This window comes from Rhinolophus sinicus, chromosome 3, assembly GCF_057876585.1.
Source record: "Rhinolophus sinicus isolate RSI-liver-muscle chromosome 3, RSI-T2T, whole genome shotgun sequence".
Taxonomy (NCBI): Eukaryota; Metazoa; Chordata; class Mammalia; order Chiroptera; family Rhinolophidae; genus Rhinolophus; species Rhinolophus sinicus.
The window spans coordinates 150,369,259-150,387,555 of record NC_142503.1 but is presented as its reverse complement, the minus strand read 5'-3'; the positions used below and the strand labels follow the sequence as shown (position 1 = coordinate 150,387,555).

The 18,297-nt window shown below is 37.6% G+C and overlaps 1 protein-coding gene across 2 annotated transcripts in view; it reads right to left on the bottom strand.

Annotated features, from left to right (window-relative positions):
• Nucleotides 1–18,297, bottom strand: part of LOC109447664 (myocardial zonula adherens protein) — a 108,471-nt gene that overhangs the window by 33,154 nt on the left and 57,020 nt on the right. For both annotated transcript variants that reach the window (XM_019732237.3, XM_088797241.1), the window contains exon 11: nucleotides 9,165–9,248. In XM_019732237.3, the coding sequence (XP_019587796.3) occupies nucleotides 9,165–9,248 (84 nt within the window). The remainder of the gene's footprint in view (nucleotides 1–9,164; nucleotides 9,249–18,297) is intronic.

Here is an 18,297-nt window from a genome sequence, read left to right as displayed (position 1 = left end):
ATACTATAAATACTTTTGTACTTTGTTCTTTTAATTTAAAAGCATTTCCTATTGTAAACATTTTAATGGCTGCATTACATTTTATCTTAATTTCTTTAAAATACATATGATTTCAAAGCAAAAATTGTAACAATGTATTATGGGTTTATAATGTATGTAAGTATAATACATATATGCATGAATATATGTGTGTGTGTGTGTGTGTGTGTGTGTGTACACATATACATATACTGGGGGTGCAAAAATTGTACACATTTTAAGAGATGTTATCTATGTATTACTGTTCAAAGTTGAATTGAATTATGGTAGTAATGTGTAGCATGACGTTTGCTCAAAAGATGGCATTAATCAAATGAATGCTAGCATCATCATTCATTGTATTACAATTTTAATACAGTGTTTCCTTTCTTAAAATGTGGATACATTTTTTGTATATATATATATACTGTAATAGCAAGGGGAGGGGTAAATAGACCTATACCATTGCAAGACTTCTAAATGTTACATGAAGTTACAATATTACCTCTAAGTGGACTGTGACTTGTTAATGATGTACATTGCAATACATAGAACAACCACTATTTGAGAAAAGATACATAGCAAAAGGCCAATTGATAAAGTAAAATGTAATTCTAAATAATATTGAAATAGTCCAAAGAGAAGAGGAACAAAACAAACATGCAAAAAAAAAAAAAAAACCAGTGGGAATAGAAAACTAATAATAAAATGATAGACTGAAATCCAACCATATCAATAATAATTAAATGTCAATGGACTACATACTCAAATTAAAAGACAGAGACTATCAGAATGTATATAAAAAAGGAAAACCCAACTATATATTGTCTATAAGAGATGCACTTTAGATATAGAAGCATGAATCAGTTGAAATAACTGGATGGAAAATGCATACTATGCAAATATAAGGGCAGGAATGGCTATACTCATCTCAGATAAAATAGACTTCAAGACAGAGTATGAGCAAAGGTAGTGACCAACATTTCATAATAATCAACAGGCCAATTCATCCCCCAGACATAACAATCAGAAATATGTATGTACCTAATAACAGAGCTTCAAAATACCTGACATCAAAAATGACAGAATGAAAGAAATAGATGATCTAAAGCCATAGAAAAGGATTTTAGTACTCCTCCTTCAGCAATTGATAGGACAATTATACAAAAACCAGGAAAAACATAAGTAATCTAAACAATATTATCAGCCACCTAAATCTAATTGATATTTATAGAATGCACACAAAAACAGCAGGAGACGTATTCTTTTTACAATATTTAACCAAGAGAAACCATATGCTGAGCCATAAAACAAGTCTCAATAAATTTAAAAGAATCAAAACCATACAAAGTATGCTCTGTGACCATAACAATTAAATAAGAAATCAAAAACAATATCTAAAAAAAACCCTCAAATATTGGGAAGTTAAACAACACACTTCTAAATAATCCATAAGTCAAAAAAGACTCTCAAAGGAAATTAGAAAATATTTTGAACTGGATGATAATGAAAATACATCATATCAAAGCTTGTAGGATATAACTGAAGCAAAGCTTAGAGGGACATTTATAGCTTTAAAGGCTTATATTAAAAAGAAGAAAAGTTTAAAATCAATGACCTAAGGTCTACTTCAAGAAGCTAGAAAAACAAGAGCAAAGTAATACCAAAATAATTAGAAGGAAGGGAATAATGAATATCAGAACAAAACTCAATAAAATGGAAAACAGACAATAGAGAAAATCAATAAAGCCAAAAGCCATTTTAATTTTTTAAAATCAACAAAATTGGTAACCCTTCAGCTAGAATGATCAAAGAAGATGAGGGGGAAATAAGGGGGGTACAAATTACCAATAAAGAATTAAAGAGATACCAAAAAGAAACAATTAGGTATCTACACGGGGAAGAAATCCTTAATCCTTACTTCATACAAAACACAAAAATAAACTCCAAATTGATCATACATCTAAATTACAAAGGAAAAACTATAAAAATTTTACAGGAAATCATAGGCGAAAATCTCTGTGACCTTATAGTGGGCAAAAATTTCTCAGGATAAAAAAAGTATAAACCATAAAAGAAAATATTGATAAACTGAACTTGATCAAAAATAAAAACCAAAATAACAATATCTTTAAAATATATCAAGAAATTGAAAAAGCAAATGAAATGAGAGAAAATGTTCATAATACATATATCTGACAAAGAACTGGTATCTAGACAATATCTAGATATAAAGAGCTCCTACAAATCAATAAGAAAACTAAAAAACATTCATAAATTAATACATGTGAAACCACTACGCTGTACATCTGAAACCAATATAAAATAATATCAAATGTCAACTATAACTGAAAAAAAAATAGTCCTGGGAATATAAAGTACAGCATAGGGAATACAGTCGATAATGTAATAACTATGTATGGTGTCAAATGGGTAAGAGATTTATTGGGGTTATCACTTTGTGAGGTATATAAATGTCTAATCACTATGCTGTTTTATACACCTGAAACTAATAAAAAAAAAACTTAAACGTTAATAAAATAATGGGCAAAATGTTTGAACAGACACTTTAAAAAAACAAGATATATAGATGGCCAATAAGCATGTTAAAAGATACTCAACATGAGTGACCACAAAATACAAATAAAAAATCACAATGAGAGACCACCACACATTCTCTAAAATAGCTAAATTAAAAAGACTGACAATACTAAGTCCAGGTGAGGGTGGGAGAAACTGGAACACTCGAACTGCTGGTGGAAATATAAAATATTAAGTTGGTGCAAAAGTAATTGTGGTTTAAAAGATTAAAAATAATTGCAAAAACTGCAATTACTTTTGCAACAACCTAATACCACAATCCCTTTCACAAACTGTTTGATAGTTTCTTTAAAAGTTAAGCCTACATCTACCATAAAACCCAGCTATTACACTACTAGGAATTTACACAAGAGGAATAAAAACATATGTCCACATAGGACTTGTACAGTAATGTTCATAGCGGCTTTATCCACAATAGTCTGAAACTGGAAACAACTCAAATGTACATCAACGAGTGAATGGATAAATAAATTGTGATATATTCATATTAGGTCGATGCAAAAGTAATTGCGGTTTTTGCAATTGTGTTTAACCTTTTAAACCGCAACAACTTTTGCACCAACCTAATACAATAGACTACCACTCCACAATACAAAGAATGCATGCAACATAGGTATATCTAAATCATTATGCTGAGGGAAAGAAGCTGGACACAAATGAGCACATACTATATGATTACATTTATATAAAATGCAAACAGGTACATTGTGAAAAAAAGTGATAAAAGTGACCCCTGCCCCTTAAAAAAAAGTGGTTGCCTGGGGGTGAATGGAGAGAAGGATGCCAGGGGACACAAAGAGTCAGTCTTTGGGGAGTGATGGAAATGTTGTATCTTGATTGTGGTGGAGGCTTCACAGGTCTACACAACTGTAAAAACTCATAGAATTACACACTTTATTATTTCATGGAGGTGTAATTGACACATAACATATTAGTTTCAGATATACAACATGATTTGATATTTGTATATATTGCTAAATGACCACCACAGTAAGTCTAGTTAACATCCATCTCTATTAAATTTAAATAGATACCGTTTATTTAATGTAAATTAGATACAGTTTATTTATGTAAATTAATATACAACAAGAAAAAAAAAAGATGGCGAGAGCCTGAACATGGGTAGTACGAGGAAAGTTGGAGGGGGAGGGACAGACTTAAGAAATACTTAAAAAATAAAATGGACAGAACTCGATACAGGAAAACAAAGCCTATCTGTTCTCAATCTTGCAGAATATGACTTAACGAGGAACGACAAAAAGCAGCTCAGACTGCTGCCTGGCCTGTGTTCTGTAAAAGATTGCTTCGAGGATTGAGAATCGAGTTCCAGGGTTTTCCTGCTTTCAAATACCACCACCTTGCGTTTAGATGTGAAATGCATACCACACGATGGCTTGGGAGGCTGTGTGCCTTCCAGGAAGGAAGGACCTAGTACGGCACCTTTGGGCATTTGGGGGAAACTATGTCACAGATGTATGGCCGCCACCTCCTCCCCCAACACTCTCAGGCCCAGGGGAGCGAGCAGCAGAACTGTAGCACATACGCTAAATAAGAATGTGTGTCCAATAAAGTGTGTACGTGGAGCTCTGGTGCCTGGTGCTGCTGCCCCAGTATTCCACAGGAAAATTAATACTAGTCCCAGGAATGCACAACAAACACGTGGAGAGGTTTATGGATCACACAACACATATTAACAGCAGGATGGACAAAATCAAGACATTTGACTCCTTTCCTCGGACTTTTAAATGTAGCTGTGTATGTAGGATTTTCAGCAGAGAAAAATGAAATGTAATCTGTTTAGAGTTTCAGTAAGCTTATCATCCTATGAAGTTATATACTTGTCATTTTAGCTTAATAACATCTTCTAAATCAAAAATAGGAGATGGGGTATTTCTTCCTCAAGAGGCATGCAAATAAAAAATTGTTTGGAAAAAAGGGAAAAAGGAATGGGCATATTTTTGTATCAGGAAGATTTTGAATTGGATGATGAAAATGCATCTGATGGGGCCAGGCTAGACAAACTTTTAGGGGCCTGGTGCTAGACAAACTTTTAGGGGTCTGGTGCGGGTGGGGATTGCAAAATCAAATGAGTTTAAGCATGAGAAAGTAAAAATGATGAATTCAGGGACTACATTTTTAAAATAGTCCACATTTTTCTCTTTAAAAGAAGAAGTGGGGAGAAGGCAGAGGAAGAGGAGGAAATATATATGTCAATGACAATGAAAGGAATCCCTGGGACCTAGACAATTGAAGAAACAGGAAACACATATGGCATTTACTATGAGCCACGTACTTTTCTAATCACTTATTGTTAACTAGTTTAATCCTCGTAACAACTCTATGGAGAGGATAACATTTTAAAGAGAGGCCCCTTTTGACAGATGAGTAAACTAAGGCACAGAGCAGTTACGTAATTTGCTCAAGGTCACAAAACTAGGAAATGGCAGAGCTGAGATGTCAACTCAGGCAGTCTGGCACCAGAGTCTGCAATTAGGCCCTTAGAAAAAGGTAGCTATTTCATTATTAAGATGGAATATAGGAGGTTACTAGATTTGTCCACCAAAACTTTTCAAAGCGATCTGAAACACCACCATCAGCATCACTACGGTTTAGGGCAGAGGATGGAAAGTCATGGTATAAAAATGACTGGTGTTTGAATAGTTCAGCATAATAGAAATCCTTATGGCCAACAGAACCCTGTATTGTAAAGCAATTTAATTACATAAACTTAGAAAACATCAGTGTGACTTCATAATCTTAAAAAGACACATGTTTTCCCCAATTCTGTCACCACTAAAATTAGCCTAACAGTAGGCACAGCACTTCAGCCCACTATCAATTCTCATGCCAGATAGTCTTCAATATAGTTTGCCCCTAAAATGAACTGGAGCTCCTTGGAGACAAGCCAATGTCACATCTCAGGACAGAAATGGGGATAGCTCATAAATACCTTGTTGTTGCCTACCTGGGCAAAGAAGTTAGGGGAGGAGAACACTCTCCAGCTGAGTTGTGACAATTTGAGCATCAAAGCAAAGAGGGAAAAAAAGAAATAATTATTTGGGAAACAAGGTTGAGTCTAAGAAATGCCTGTGTTCACAATGTCACTCAAAAGGAAAGTTAATATAAAGTGTACAAAAAGCAAGTTTTAATAAAAAAAGAAGGGTGACTATAATAAGATGTTACAATTTGTATTGATTTTTAAAACTAGGAAGCATTAATATACAAGGCAATGCAATTTCTTTTATAGAGTATTAATTATATGTGTGTTGATAAAATGTCTGTGTTAGGTAGGAAAGAATAACAAAAGGAATTGTATGTCAGGTTGTCTCAGGGCATCAGGGCCCATGGGACGTGTGCATGTTGTTGGTAGTCAGACAACAACCAGGTGGAAAGAGGAGCAACAATTCACTGGCATTAGTGGTTGCACACAATTAGCAAGGAGACAACAGTCAGCAGTGTGTTTGTAACATGACAAACCAGTCACACAGCCTAAAAAGGAAAATCAAGTACTCAGACTCAATCTCATTTCCTAGGAGATGAAATCTCTACATGGTCCAACTAAGTATGGTGAAATATTAATAAAGAATGCATACTTTTTTAATAATGCTAAAGACCAGGTCAATGTATCACAATGATAAGGGGTCCTGAGTTCGAATCACCCTGAAGCCACCTATTCCTGTGACCCAAGAATCAGCAGGTACCTACCCATGTCCTCTAACCTCAGCTATTCAGAAAAGCAATTCTGTCTCCTTTGGATCTGAAAGATCATTGCACCTGTCTGGAAAGTGCCAAAGTGACATTAAGCCTAAGGGAACACTGAAATAAGTAAAACAATAGCCTTTGGAAGATATAAAAAACGAACAGAAACAATGAAAAAATAAATTACACTCATGATATTTAATATTTTAGAATAGGTTAAAGTGTAACTGTATTATTAAATCTTGTCATTATATAATTTACTTTGTACACGTTTTATCTGCTGTTTAAGGTGGATGCTTAAAGTGATCAAAAGGAATTAGCCACACTAACTTTGTAGTGGAATTTAAATAGTTTAAAGGAATTTAATCTATCGTATTTATAATCAATGTTTAAATGCTCAAGAAAAACTGGTTTCAAAGCCTTACTTATTAGGTATACACAGTAGAAATGCTAGTCCCACTCCCCATTGGACACTCACCATTTCCTGACATACCACTTGTGACTCTTAACCTGGAGGCTTCCTCTGACCACCAGAGTCCAATCAGCTCTGCCCAGTGCACGTCAGAATTGCCACAGTCCCCAGGAGTAGGCCTCAACCAATGACTGATGGGAGTTAGTGAACAAATGCCCCAGCTTTCTGACCTTGCAGAAAGGATAACTAAGAGCCTGTTGTACATCCCACTGTGGTCATCTCCTCAGGAAGGCACCCAGGACAGCCTTTCATCCCTTCCCTGTCTCACCGTCCCACCCTGCCACTGGGACATCCTGGGATCACCACTCAAACTATGTCGACTGATATCCACATCTCAGGGTCTGGGCAACCCTAACTAAGAGAAGAAATGAATTTAAGAAATTGGGCATTAACCAAAGCACAAATATGTGTGCAAGACCTTTCTCCACGCACACATCCTCTAGGATAATTCATAATCTACCAGTAGGACAGCTGGCTTAAGCAACATGGCTGGGGGGAGGGAGAGGGGGGATGGGCACTATCTTGAGTGACCTTCTGCCTCCCCTGTCAGCATCTCCTTCCTCTCTCCTGGAACCACCCTCTCTCTAGACCCACGAGCTTCCACCGGGACACCCACTCTCTGACTCTCACTGGGGAAGGTATGATTGCTCCTACAGGGAGCTGTGATTCCAGAGGGCAATCTTAGAAATAGAAATGTCCATTCACAAGGCTGGGGCTGGACCCAGTGACCGTGGAGGGGACATAGAGGTGGGCAGGACAAGTATCCATTTACTCAGGTGTCAGGACACTGAGACTCTTGGGCCTTGAATCTGCCACCAGGGCCCCATGGTCCAGGAGGGACATCCGGTCATTTTTGTAGGCAGCCCCTCAAAAACAGAGTAAATAAAGACTGAGCTCACCACCCCTATAAACACGGTGGTTAAGAGTTCAAGCTTTGAATTCAGGCTTACTCATCTCTACTGTCACCTTGGGCAGGTTCCTTAACATCCCTGAAACTCAGTTTTCCCATCTACAGAGGGTACAAAAAAAACGTATACACATTTTAAGAAAGGAAAGAACTGTATAAAATTACGTTGATGGTAACTACTTTTACCACCTCTTTTAATTGCAGAAGTCAAACGTGACTTGTATTCGTCTTTTGTTATCAGTATATATTGAGTATTACCATTTTAATAGTTTTTTTCCTTTCTTAAAATGTGTAGACATATTTTTGCCACCCTCTATATAAAATGGGGGCAATACAATGTAACCCATAGGGCATCTCTCTTAATAAAGAGCAAACAACACTAACAAGTTAAACATCATCAAGTGCTTAGTAAGTACCAGGCACTTTCCGTGCATTCTTAGCACGTGGTCACATACTCGTAGGTGCAGCTATCGTCCTCATTTCTAATTATAAGAAACCTCCCCAGGATCACCCAGCTAGTAAGCAGCAGAATCCACTCTTAACGTCAATGTTATACAAAGGATGTGGAAAGTGGTTAATAGCGCCCAATGAATACTAGCTGCTTAGTAAATGCCGCTTCTTTCTTGGCTCCTTACTTCATCCTTCTCTCCTGGGCTGCCTCCCACTGGGGAAGGATTACAGTGAACAGACAGACACAGAGATTCATGGAGCCTCAGAAGGAAAAGGCTCAATGCCAAGCTCTTAAGAAAGCTCATTTAGAGCAAATAGATTTTGGCTTCTCCTTCTATCAATACTTAAGCTCTTAAGGTTCTTCCAACTCCATAATTTCCTTCTCTGGAACCTACACAAAATCCTCAAAATGACTTTCAAAAAAAGCCAGGAAGTCAGGAATACTAAATAGCTTAAAAGTTTCAGATGTAATTAAGTCACCGCTAAAACGCCTTGACTCCATGTCATAGGAGAGCACTGAATTCAGAGTCCATCTCTCAGCCAGGCTCTGGCATTTACTCAGCAGAGTGATGCTGAGCAAAGCCACTTGCTTCTCTGTGCCTTCTTTTAAAATGTTGGTAAATGCAGACATAATAATCCTTGCCTTTCTTTTTTTAAGTTGCTAAGAGAATCATATGAGGAATGCATGTGAAAATACTTTACAAATTATAAAGTACTACATAAATGTGGGCAATTATTAATATTAATCAAAAGCTTATCAAACTTGATAAGAAAATTCTTGAACAAGGAAAACAAGAGCCAAAATGCCAAGGTGAGCAGTAAGTGGGAAGGAGGAGAGCCAGGTGGTAAAGAAAAACTAGCTGTCAGAACCTCATTTTCAGTGTTGGCAGTTAACCTTCAATCAATTTTATAAGGCCAGGAAATAGCCATATTTTTAATTAAGTGTCGATGGTAGGCTCAGCAACATAAAATTTAATGGTAGGGAAGACACCAACTTAAAGAAACACAACTTCTTACCTCTCCTTCTAAGAAAGATATCTTTTCTAAAAGCTGCAATATTAAGAGCTGTTTCTGTTGCACCTTTTTCTTTAATGATTCGATCTAGAAAGAAACAAATTGAAAATTGTTAGTCAAAAACATAGAATTGTACAAGTTAATCAACTAGAAGAGATGCCTTTGGTTTTCATTTAAACAGAACATACACATTGGTTCTTTGTGTTTCAGGAACAGTATTCACATGAGATATTCCATGCAGAGGGGAGTCTATGCCCAGGTAAGGTTGGGACATCAGACGTTAGATTGGTGTCATTAGGTTTGTTTAGCATAAGCTACCCACACTGATACTGCTATGTAACTCTTATTACCAGCCCATAGGCATCCCAGAGAACATGCTTTGGGAAATGCAGACACAACTCTACATAAAATAATTGTTCAGCTTAAATTTATGAGGCACCCAGCATATCAAACCTTCAGCTCTATTATTCCTGGTAGTACATTCATATTTGTTCAACCAGGTGTCAACAATTTTGGTCTGGGGAAAGCATCACTGTCACTGAAAGTGCTAATGAAATTCAGAGGACTGGGGAATCATGTTGGGGGCGGGGGGTGTGAAGCAGGGAAGGCTTCCCAAAGAGAGAGACTTGACCTGAACTTTCACCTTTGTTTTTTTAATAGATATGTTCTATCTTGGACTACTCTTTGTCTTTCATTCACATATCAGGTCTCCGTAGATAAATTGTAGTCTCCCTAAAAGCAGGAACCAGGGTACTCTGTACCAGGCCACGTTTTGGATGCTAATGGGAACAGTGTGTAGGTTCATTAAATAACGTGATTTTTGAAGAATGCACTAATTTTCCCCACTATCTTGTATATTAAATTTTAGCGTTTGCAAAATCTTTTTAAAAAATACTACTCAGTGCGAAATTACACAGTTCCTATAGAAGGGAATCTAGCAATACCTAGAAAAAGTACAAAAATACAATTGCATTTTACCCTTTGACCCAGCAATTCCAGTTCTAGGAACAGATCCCAAAGACACATTGGCCAACATAGGAAATGGACAAGCAAAACTGCAAAGAAATCTCTCATTCACTCGAAAAATTGTTAGTAGCAACATTGGTATCAATATTAGTTTCAAACTAACATTGCTATTTTGAAACTATTTGATGTATTGTAGTATAATGTTTGGAACCAAGGTTTTTAGTGTAAGAGAAAGAAATGCAAGTATGAAATCCAAGAAGTAAAAAGAGTTTATTAAATTTGAAATAAAAATATTCGTATGAACTCATCATCTTTTCTTTTCTTTTGTTAAACATGCATTTCCTAATTCTGTCCACTGAGAAAAATTAGAAACAACAATAAGCACATGTATATCCAGATCGTGGCCTCTAAATACCATTCCTCACCAAAAATACAGACTGTTTTGAAGGAATGATCCATTTCGAGGGGCAAAAAATATACTACATGAACCCAAGATACCTTATTATGCCTGAAAACAAGGACATGAAGGGTCTCCCTTGAGCCAAGCGTGGGACAATTGGAGCATCAAAAAAAATAATAAACATAATTGAGTAAAACTCATGGAATATATATAACCCTGAGTGTTTTATGATTCTTCAATAACAAAAACAAAACAGCAACAACTCATTGGACATCATTGAAAGTGACAAGAGCACAAACTCCTTATTTAGAACGTTGGCAATTCAGAGAAAAGAGTTAAGTTGTTTATTCTGCCTTTCTTGTACAAACTGCACTTTGAGATTACTGAAAAGTCCTAGTTTATGAGGGAAAATTCCTAGTTTATTCTTCTTTTCAGAAGAATTCCAGTTAATAAATGCGGAAAGAATGACAGATTTAGAAAAATCCCCAGCGTGCAATCCCTGTGAAATAACTGACTTAAGGAGCCATCATTAATAGACAATGAGTTGCAAAGCTGATAAAGAACTTTACAACTGTGTTTGGGGCTGAATCCATGATCAGCCTTAGCATCACCCAAAGTGAGGCCATCAGATATTATGTGTCCCTGAAACGATAACAAATGAATCACACAGACACAGCAGCACTACCAGGAAGTAATTTTGCCTCTCCCCACACACAAAAAGTTGAAACCGCGCCTAGTCAAGCTTCTAGAGCTAATAAGGAAACAAAAAGTCAAATCCAGAATATGGGAACTTTTATAGGACAACTGACTCAGTTCTTGCAATGTCATTGGGTGGGGGTAAACTTGGAGGGGGCAGAGGTAAATAGAGAGCGGCTTGCTCTAGGTTAAAAGACCAGAAACATAACCACCAAATGTAATGGCCCTTCTCTGTATGCTGATTGGAACAAAGCATCAGTAAAACGACATTTCAGAAAAATTTATTACACACTGGTTATTAAATGAATTATCATTAATTTTGGTAGGTGTGACAATGGCATTGTGATTATATAAGAAAAGTCCACATGTTTTAGAGATGCAGAGTGAATTATATAGGAAACATATGCAGAATGTCTGGGGTTTACTTTAAAATAATTACACAGAGGGGGAGAAAAAGAGGAAAAGAAGGGGGTAAGTAAAGCAACTGTAGCTAAATTTTGCTATTTGCTGAATCTGGGTAATGAGTCTAGGGAGCTTCATCAATTATTCTCTCTGTCCTAATTGCATTTGACATTTTTATTATAAAATATTTTAAATTCCACCTGGTGTCAAAAAATATAATCCTTCAGCAAACCATAAAAAATAGAATATAACAAGAAACAGACTTAAGAAAAAAATGTCCGGTGTTGATAATTAAAGAAATAAACAATTAAAAACAGTAGTGAGTTACTCTTTAATACCTATTAAATTTGCCCAAAACTATTGACTAAAGAAATCAGTGTTGGAAGGGCTGGGAGGGCAGCTACTCTTCTGTGTTGCAGGTGGCACTGTAAATTAGAATGGCCCTTTGGGCAATTTAGCAGTAAATATCAAGCGCCATAAAGCTGTTCATACCCTTTGACCCACTAATCCCACTCCTGGGAATTTATCCTAAGGATATAACTCAGATGTAGGAAAAAAAACTATATATACAAAGATATTCTTGCTCCTATTATTTATACTACAGAAAATGGGAAATAACCTTAATGTATAGCACTAAAGGAATGGGTAATAAATTATAGAATATCAATTTGATGAAATATATTATACAAACACTAAAAATAAATATATTGCAAAACGGAAAAGTGTTTACAAAAAGCCCCAAGGGACAGAAAAACAATGTTGAAGGTAAAGGCTAGAAGAGAAGTTAGATAAACAAAATCAGTCTGGGGTTGGGGTAGGAGTATGGACAAAAAAATAAATAAAATTGTTTTGTTTAAATTTCCTTCAATTTTTATAGGAAGAAGTTTCAAAAATCATACTTACAGTGTTCCTCATTCCTTCCTATGGTGTTAAGATTTTTAGAAATTGACTTTTACAATCTTTAAATGATAGGCAAAATGAGTACTGAAGTGAACTAAAATGTTCCAAGAAGGTCAGGGATAACATTTCGTCAAAGAATATAAAAAGTGACTTCACACACACAAGTCACATTGTCTCTGAATTAATCAGTGGTTTGTGAGTCAAGAGAAGCGAGAGATGTGGTTTGAATTCACCCTAGACAACTCATAGGATTTTCATTTTAAAAAAAGAAACAAATCCAAGGCAGAGATATGATCTAGATAAAGAGGTGAGGGGAAAATTCTGGGAATTCTAAGAGAACAGTGGGTTGATGCTAGAGTGAAGAGGTACCTGGTTCTGGGAAGAACAGTCTGTGGGAAGGATTTGGGGGTACTGAAGCTTCTGACCTCAGGCTTGTGTTTTCCAGCCACTGCTGCTTCAAGAAGTGATTGTGCTAAATGAATGCTGTGCATGCACATTTGTTATCAGCCTAGAGCATTTCTTACAGAACCATCTTGCACAATATATTCTGTGACCAGGGATGACTTGTTCAGATTAGAGGGAAAAGGACACTAAGAATGGCAGGCAGTGCACGGTCGGCCCCTCGTGCCCTACAAGGGGTGCCAACTTTGAATCCCAACTTAGTCTCCCCTGGAGTCTGGCCCTGGAGCACATCCCATGCCTTCTCCCAAGTGAGGTACTCAGTTTCTAAAATAAGTGGACTCACCTGTTTCTGGTTTTGATAACGTTTTAGGTAACATCTGACTCCCAAGTCTTTGGCTCTTTTTCCACAACTGCTAAATCACATGGTTGTGTGGGAAACGGTGCTATTTTTGACTGCCAGCTTCAAAGAGCCTTGAAATATTGTCTCCTATAACACCTAGCACATGATAAACTCTCAAAAAGTTAGCTACTATGTTATTATTGTATTTCTCCCTCCTTAGACTGTGGGCTTCTTAGTAAAGAAGCTCTTAGTAAGCTTAGAGTAAAGACCTTGGCCATCTTTATGTTCTCAGACAATGAATGAATGAACCATCCATCCATCCATCTCTAAACCATCCCTCTCTTAGACTAGAGGCAAGCTTGTCTGGAACAGACTCTTGGAGGCCCTGATGGTGAACCAAGGTGGATGTGGCCCCAAAAGCAGCCCCCCAAAATCAGGGGCCACCCCAAATCTGGGGTACCATATAGCTGGGATATAAGTGAAATCCCCCTGGCACCTTTGCTCTCCTTTTTTTGAGTGTTTAAGTTTGTAAATGTGACCTCAAGAGGTGCCCTTCATGAAGCTGCATTTAGGTCTAGCTGTCACCAGGTGGTGGTAAACGACCCAAGTTAGCAGGCTCAAGTCAGGACATTAGGAAATGAGAAATTAGAAGCACTCCTTTGCCAGACATCACCTGTTATCCACACAAAACATACTCTTGTTGCAACAGTTAAACTGAAGTATCAACTAGCAGACCCCCTTATAGAACAAAGGGAAGAAACCCTTTGGTAAAATCTGGACGCTTTTAACTGGTGTTAATAGAATTTTTTCTAATTGTTATCTCATTTCACATATTTTTTGGTAACTCAAACTGAACATATGTCTTGCAGCCTAGCTGACCATGCAGGATATTAGATCTCTAAGACTACAGGCCAGTTTGATATTTAAGTGGGTGGAGGGCCTTCAAATTTCTTAGAATTGATAATGGCTTTTCCTCACATTAGCTACCATTGAGTTACCTGCATGGATGGTCTGAGCTTAGCAATCCCTCTTATCCATAGCCACACATTGGAATCACCCAGGGGGAAGATTTTATAAAATACCAACTTCTAGGCTCAATCCCCAGAGATGCTGAATATATCACTCTCCTACTTAAAAACCCGCCTAAGCTACTAATGTTCAAACTCCCTAGCATGGACATGAGGCCCTTCCGCTGTGGTCCCACCTGATCTCTCCAGTTTCATTTCATTCCTGCAATGAACCCTACCTAACAGCCATTCCATCCTGGCAGCACTCCATGGACATACAATGGTCCTGCCTCCAGGTCTTTGCATAGACTGTGCATTTACCAGGATGCCTTTCCAGCCTCCATCCCCTTCTCGGCCAGGAAACCTCCTGCTGTCATAAAGTACTCAACAGTCACTCCCAGCCCAGCTCTTCCCAAGTTCTTCAGTCTTGCTTCATGTCTCCTTCCTCTGTTCTACCTCAGCCCTTTGAGCAAACCCCTGATAGGACATGTCACTGCCACTACCATCCTTTGTTTACATCTTGCCCTTCCACTAGACAGCAAACCCACCTGGAACAAACATTTAGTGTATCGATTATCCAATATGAAAGAGCCGTTCTCTGAGAAGGTGAAATCACCCTTATCAATCCACACATTTTTATAAACTGCTTTGGAAACAGATTACTATAGTGAAAGGATTCCTCCCAAGTTGTTTTGAAAAGAGCTTGTATGTCAACCAGAGCAAAATGAAATTGAATAAAAATTTAGTAAGGTCCTGTTATGGATTCAGAGCAATCCTGGAGATTGTGGGGCTTCTCAGCTTCCTGGAATTTTTTTCCATTAGTGACAGATGCGTAGGACACAGGTCACTTGTGTTAGATGACGGAATATGATACAGCCCTATAATTAGAATTATGTGAGTAATACTCAACTGTGCAAGACTCATGAAACATAACTCAGTATTACAGTTAGAGATGTGAAGATAAATTAAGGAATATAAGAAATGGCAGTAGCAAATAAGTATTAAATTCTAGACAGCACTTGAAAGATTATTTAAAGAAATTGTACTTTAGAGTTTTCTTTTACCAGCTGGCCAATGATAATATACACGTATATGGAAAATGACTTACATAAAACAGTAAACACACTGAAACAGAGCACGATTCTAGAAGGTATATTAAAACTGATGGTCACATTGAATGAAATTATTTAAAATACTCTAAAGGAAAGGGAATTATATATTTTTTAATCCAAAATGTCTAAGTTTTTTATTTTATTGTTCATTTTGTTTTCATTCCAATTTTAAAAATAACCAAATAAGGCCCACGGGCACTTTTATTCATAATCAGGGTATGAGGGCTCCGTGTATGTGTGTGCATGCGTGCACACACGCACACCTATCGTGAAACTTGACACATTTAATAAAATTTCCCAACCTCTATTACCAACACCCCCACTTTGTTACTCCTTCCTAGAGGCCTTCACTTAAAAAGACTTCCTACTTTAAACTGCATTGATGAAGAAATAATTCATTTTCCCATTGAAAAATATATCCAAGATTAATAACTGCCAATCAAAGCTTCTAATCAAAATGAGATAACCAGGGTTCTGGATTCTACGTCAAAGTAAAGCAACATGACACTTTACTGTGAGTCCCTGTAGACTTTTCACAGGAAAATAATGCTATTAATTTATTTGAAAGTTTTACAAGAAAATACCTTGAAGATTCCTCATTATTGTTTTCAAAACTCCTAGAAATCCAGTGAATCAGTGAACTGACCGGGCCAAGGATGGAACAGAACAGGCAAGAACTTTCTAGAGCTCACTCAGGACTTCAATCAACCTTCTCCCTTTGCTTCCTCTTGCCCTAATAGGTCCTTGTTTTCAACCTAAACTTTGTGATCTGGCAACTAGTTGTCTCCCTTGCCCTCAACAAAACAGAAATCATGTTTGATCCTCAACTATAAAAAATGAGAATAATTGATATTTTATACTCTTCCTCTGAAAAGGCTTTTATTTTTGCCACAGTTTCTCTTAATTCTATTTTAGAAGTCTTGTAACACTATAATTTCATAGTTATGTATTTTTAAAGTGCATTCTCCTTGATAAAAAACCACCATAGTAATAATTCAAAAAAACAATAAAGTTACCCTCTTTTCCTAAAAAATAATAAAACATCAGGAAATATGACAAGATCAGAATCTGGCCAGCACTAATGCAGCATGAAAGAACAGTTTAAAAAGGACAAGGAAAATGGTACATTATCTCATTTTGAGGGGAGTGAAGGAAATGAATTAAGGCCACAACAAAACGAAACTGAAAAATTGCTAAATGAAGCTCTGAGTAGGGAAAATGAAAAAATCAATGAAGGAACGGAGGGAAAGAGGTACATTTTTCATCTTCATGATGCTTGATTGGGTTTGTAGAAATTCATTTTCAATTAATGTGTCTTGTGGCATTCAGCCAGGCTAGATATGATCAGGGCACATATTTTAATCAATTTTTTCTATTAAGTTTGAAGTAATATATAATAATAGAGCTATACCGTTCAAAAGGATCAGCTGAAACTGGACTCTGAGGTGAAATAATCTAATTTCGTTTGATTTCTATCTTATATTAAAGGTAACCCAACTTCTCTTGAAGGAGAGGAATAGCAACCTGAGTTTCCTAAGTGCCTAAACATGACTGGGCTGTATAAATATCAGGGTAAGATGAATGAACTGGCCTTGCAACCTGCTTGCTTCCACAGGAAAGGAAGAAAGAGGGGTGCACTGTGCACCAGGGCTTTCACTAATTATTATTCTCAGAAGTAACCCTAAGAGTGGCCATCCCTACAGAGGAGGAAACTGAGGCTCCTAGAGTTTCATGATCAGTTCCTCCCTCAACAATCACCTGTGATCATATCTGCATTGGGCCCAGTGTTAGATGCTGGAAGCACAGAGAGCTAGAAAGACTTGGTTTTCCTCAGGAACAAACATCCTGGTGAGGAAGGCAGGCAGTAAATGGGGAAAGAAATGTACAAGAAAGTGCAATAAAGGCAACAGGCAGACTGATATTTGGTACCCACCCCCTGACCCCAATACAGCATGCACCTGCCAGCTGCTGATGGTGTGAGGGAAATGTTCAGACCATAGGGCTAAAGAAGGTGACCAGCTCATCCCAGCTTGCCTGGGACTTTCGAGATTTTAGTACTGGAAGTCTCATGTGCCAAGAACTTCTCATTTGCAGGCAAAGCAGGATAGTTGGTCATGTAAGAGCTCAACATCTCTCTGATGTCGAATGAAAATTCACACCACACTGATGTTCAGAGGCTTGCCTCCATCCTCCCTGGCTGATTACCTATCACTGCAATGCTAGCCGGCAATTAGGCAAGGCTGGTAAGAATGCTGGCAGATGATACCTTCTTTGACAAAGGATACGCTGGGGCCCTAAGTCTTTAAGGTTGTTCTTTTTTCCTCTGTGACTTTAGAGGAGGAAGGTGGAATGAAAAAGTGGGGAAGAGGGTTTGCTAAGCTTCTCTGTGCTTCCCTCGATGGATGCAGTACCAGGGACAAAAGAGCATACACCGAACTGGAATATCCAGGGAGAGAACCCTTTCAGACTAACGTAATGAGATGACTTTGTACCTGGCACAAAGCTGGGTACTGAGAAAAAAAAGGTTCCTCAAGTTCAAGTGCCCTGGGATATGGAGCCTCACTTGCATTGGCCAGGGCTCTCCCGGGAGCCTCCTAGCTGCCCTTCCTGCCCCTCTTCCCTCCTATTTGCCCACCACCCCATGCCAGAGACATCATGCCAGGGCTCCGATCAGGCAATGGTGAGCCATTCAGGAATCTGGAGCGAAGTAATAACAGACATTTTCTTGGCTTAGTGCTGATAACCCACCATGATTGGTTTCAACCTACATCTCCAGCCTCTTCATTACGATTTCGTCCTACAGTCCAGTCAAACCGGATTAGTGCTCCCTGAACTATCCCATACACCCTGGTCTCCACGGTTTTGTCGGTGTTGTTTTTTATTCTATATCTTGTCTGGCCTGTCCTTTGCA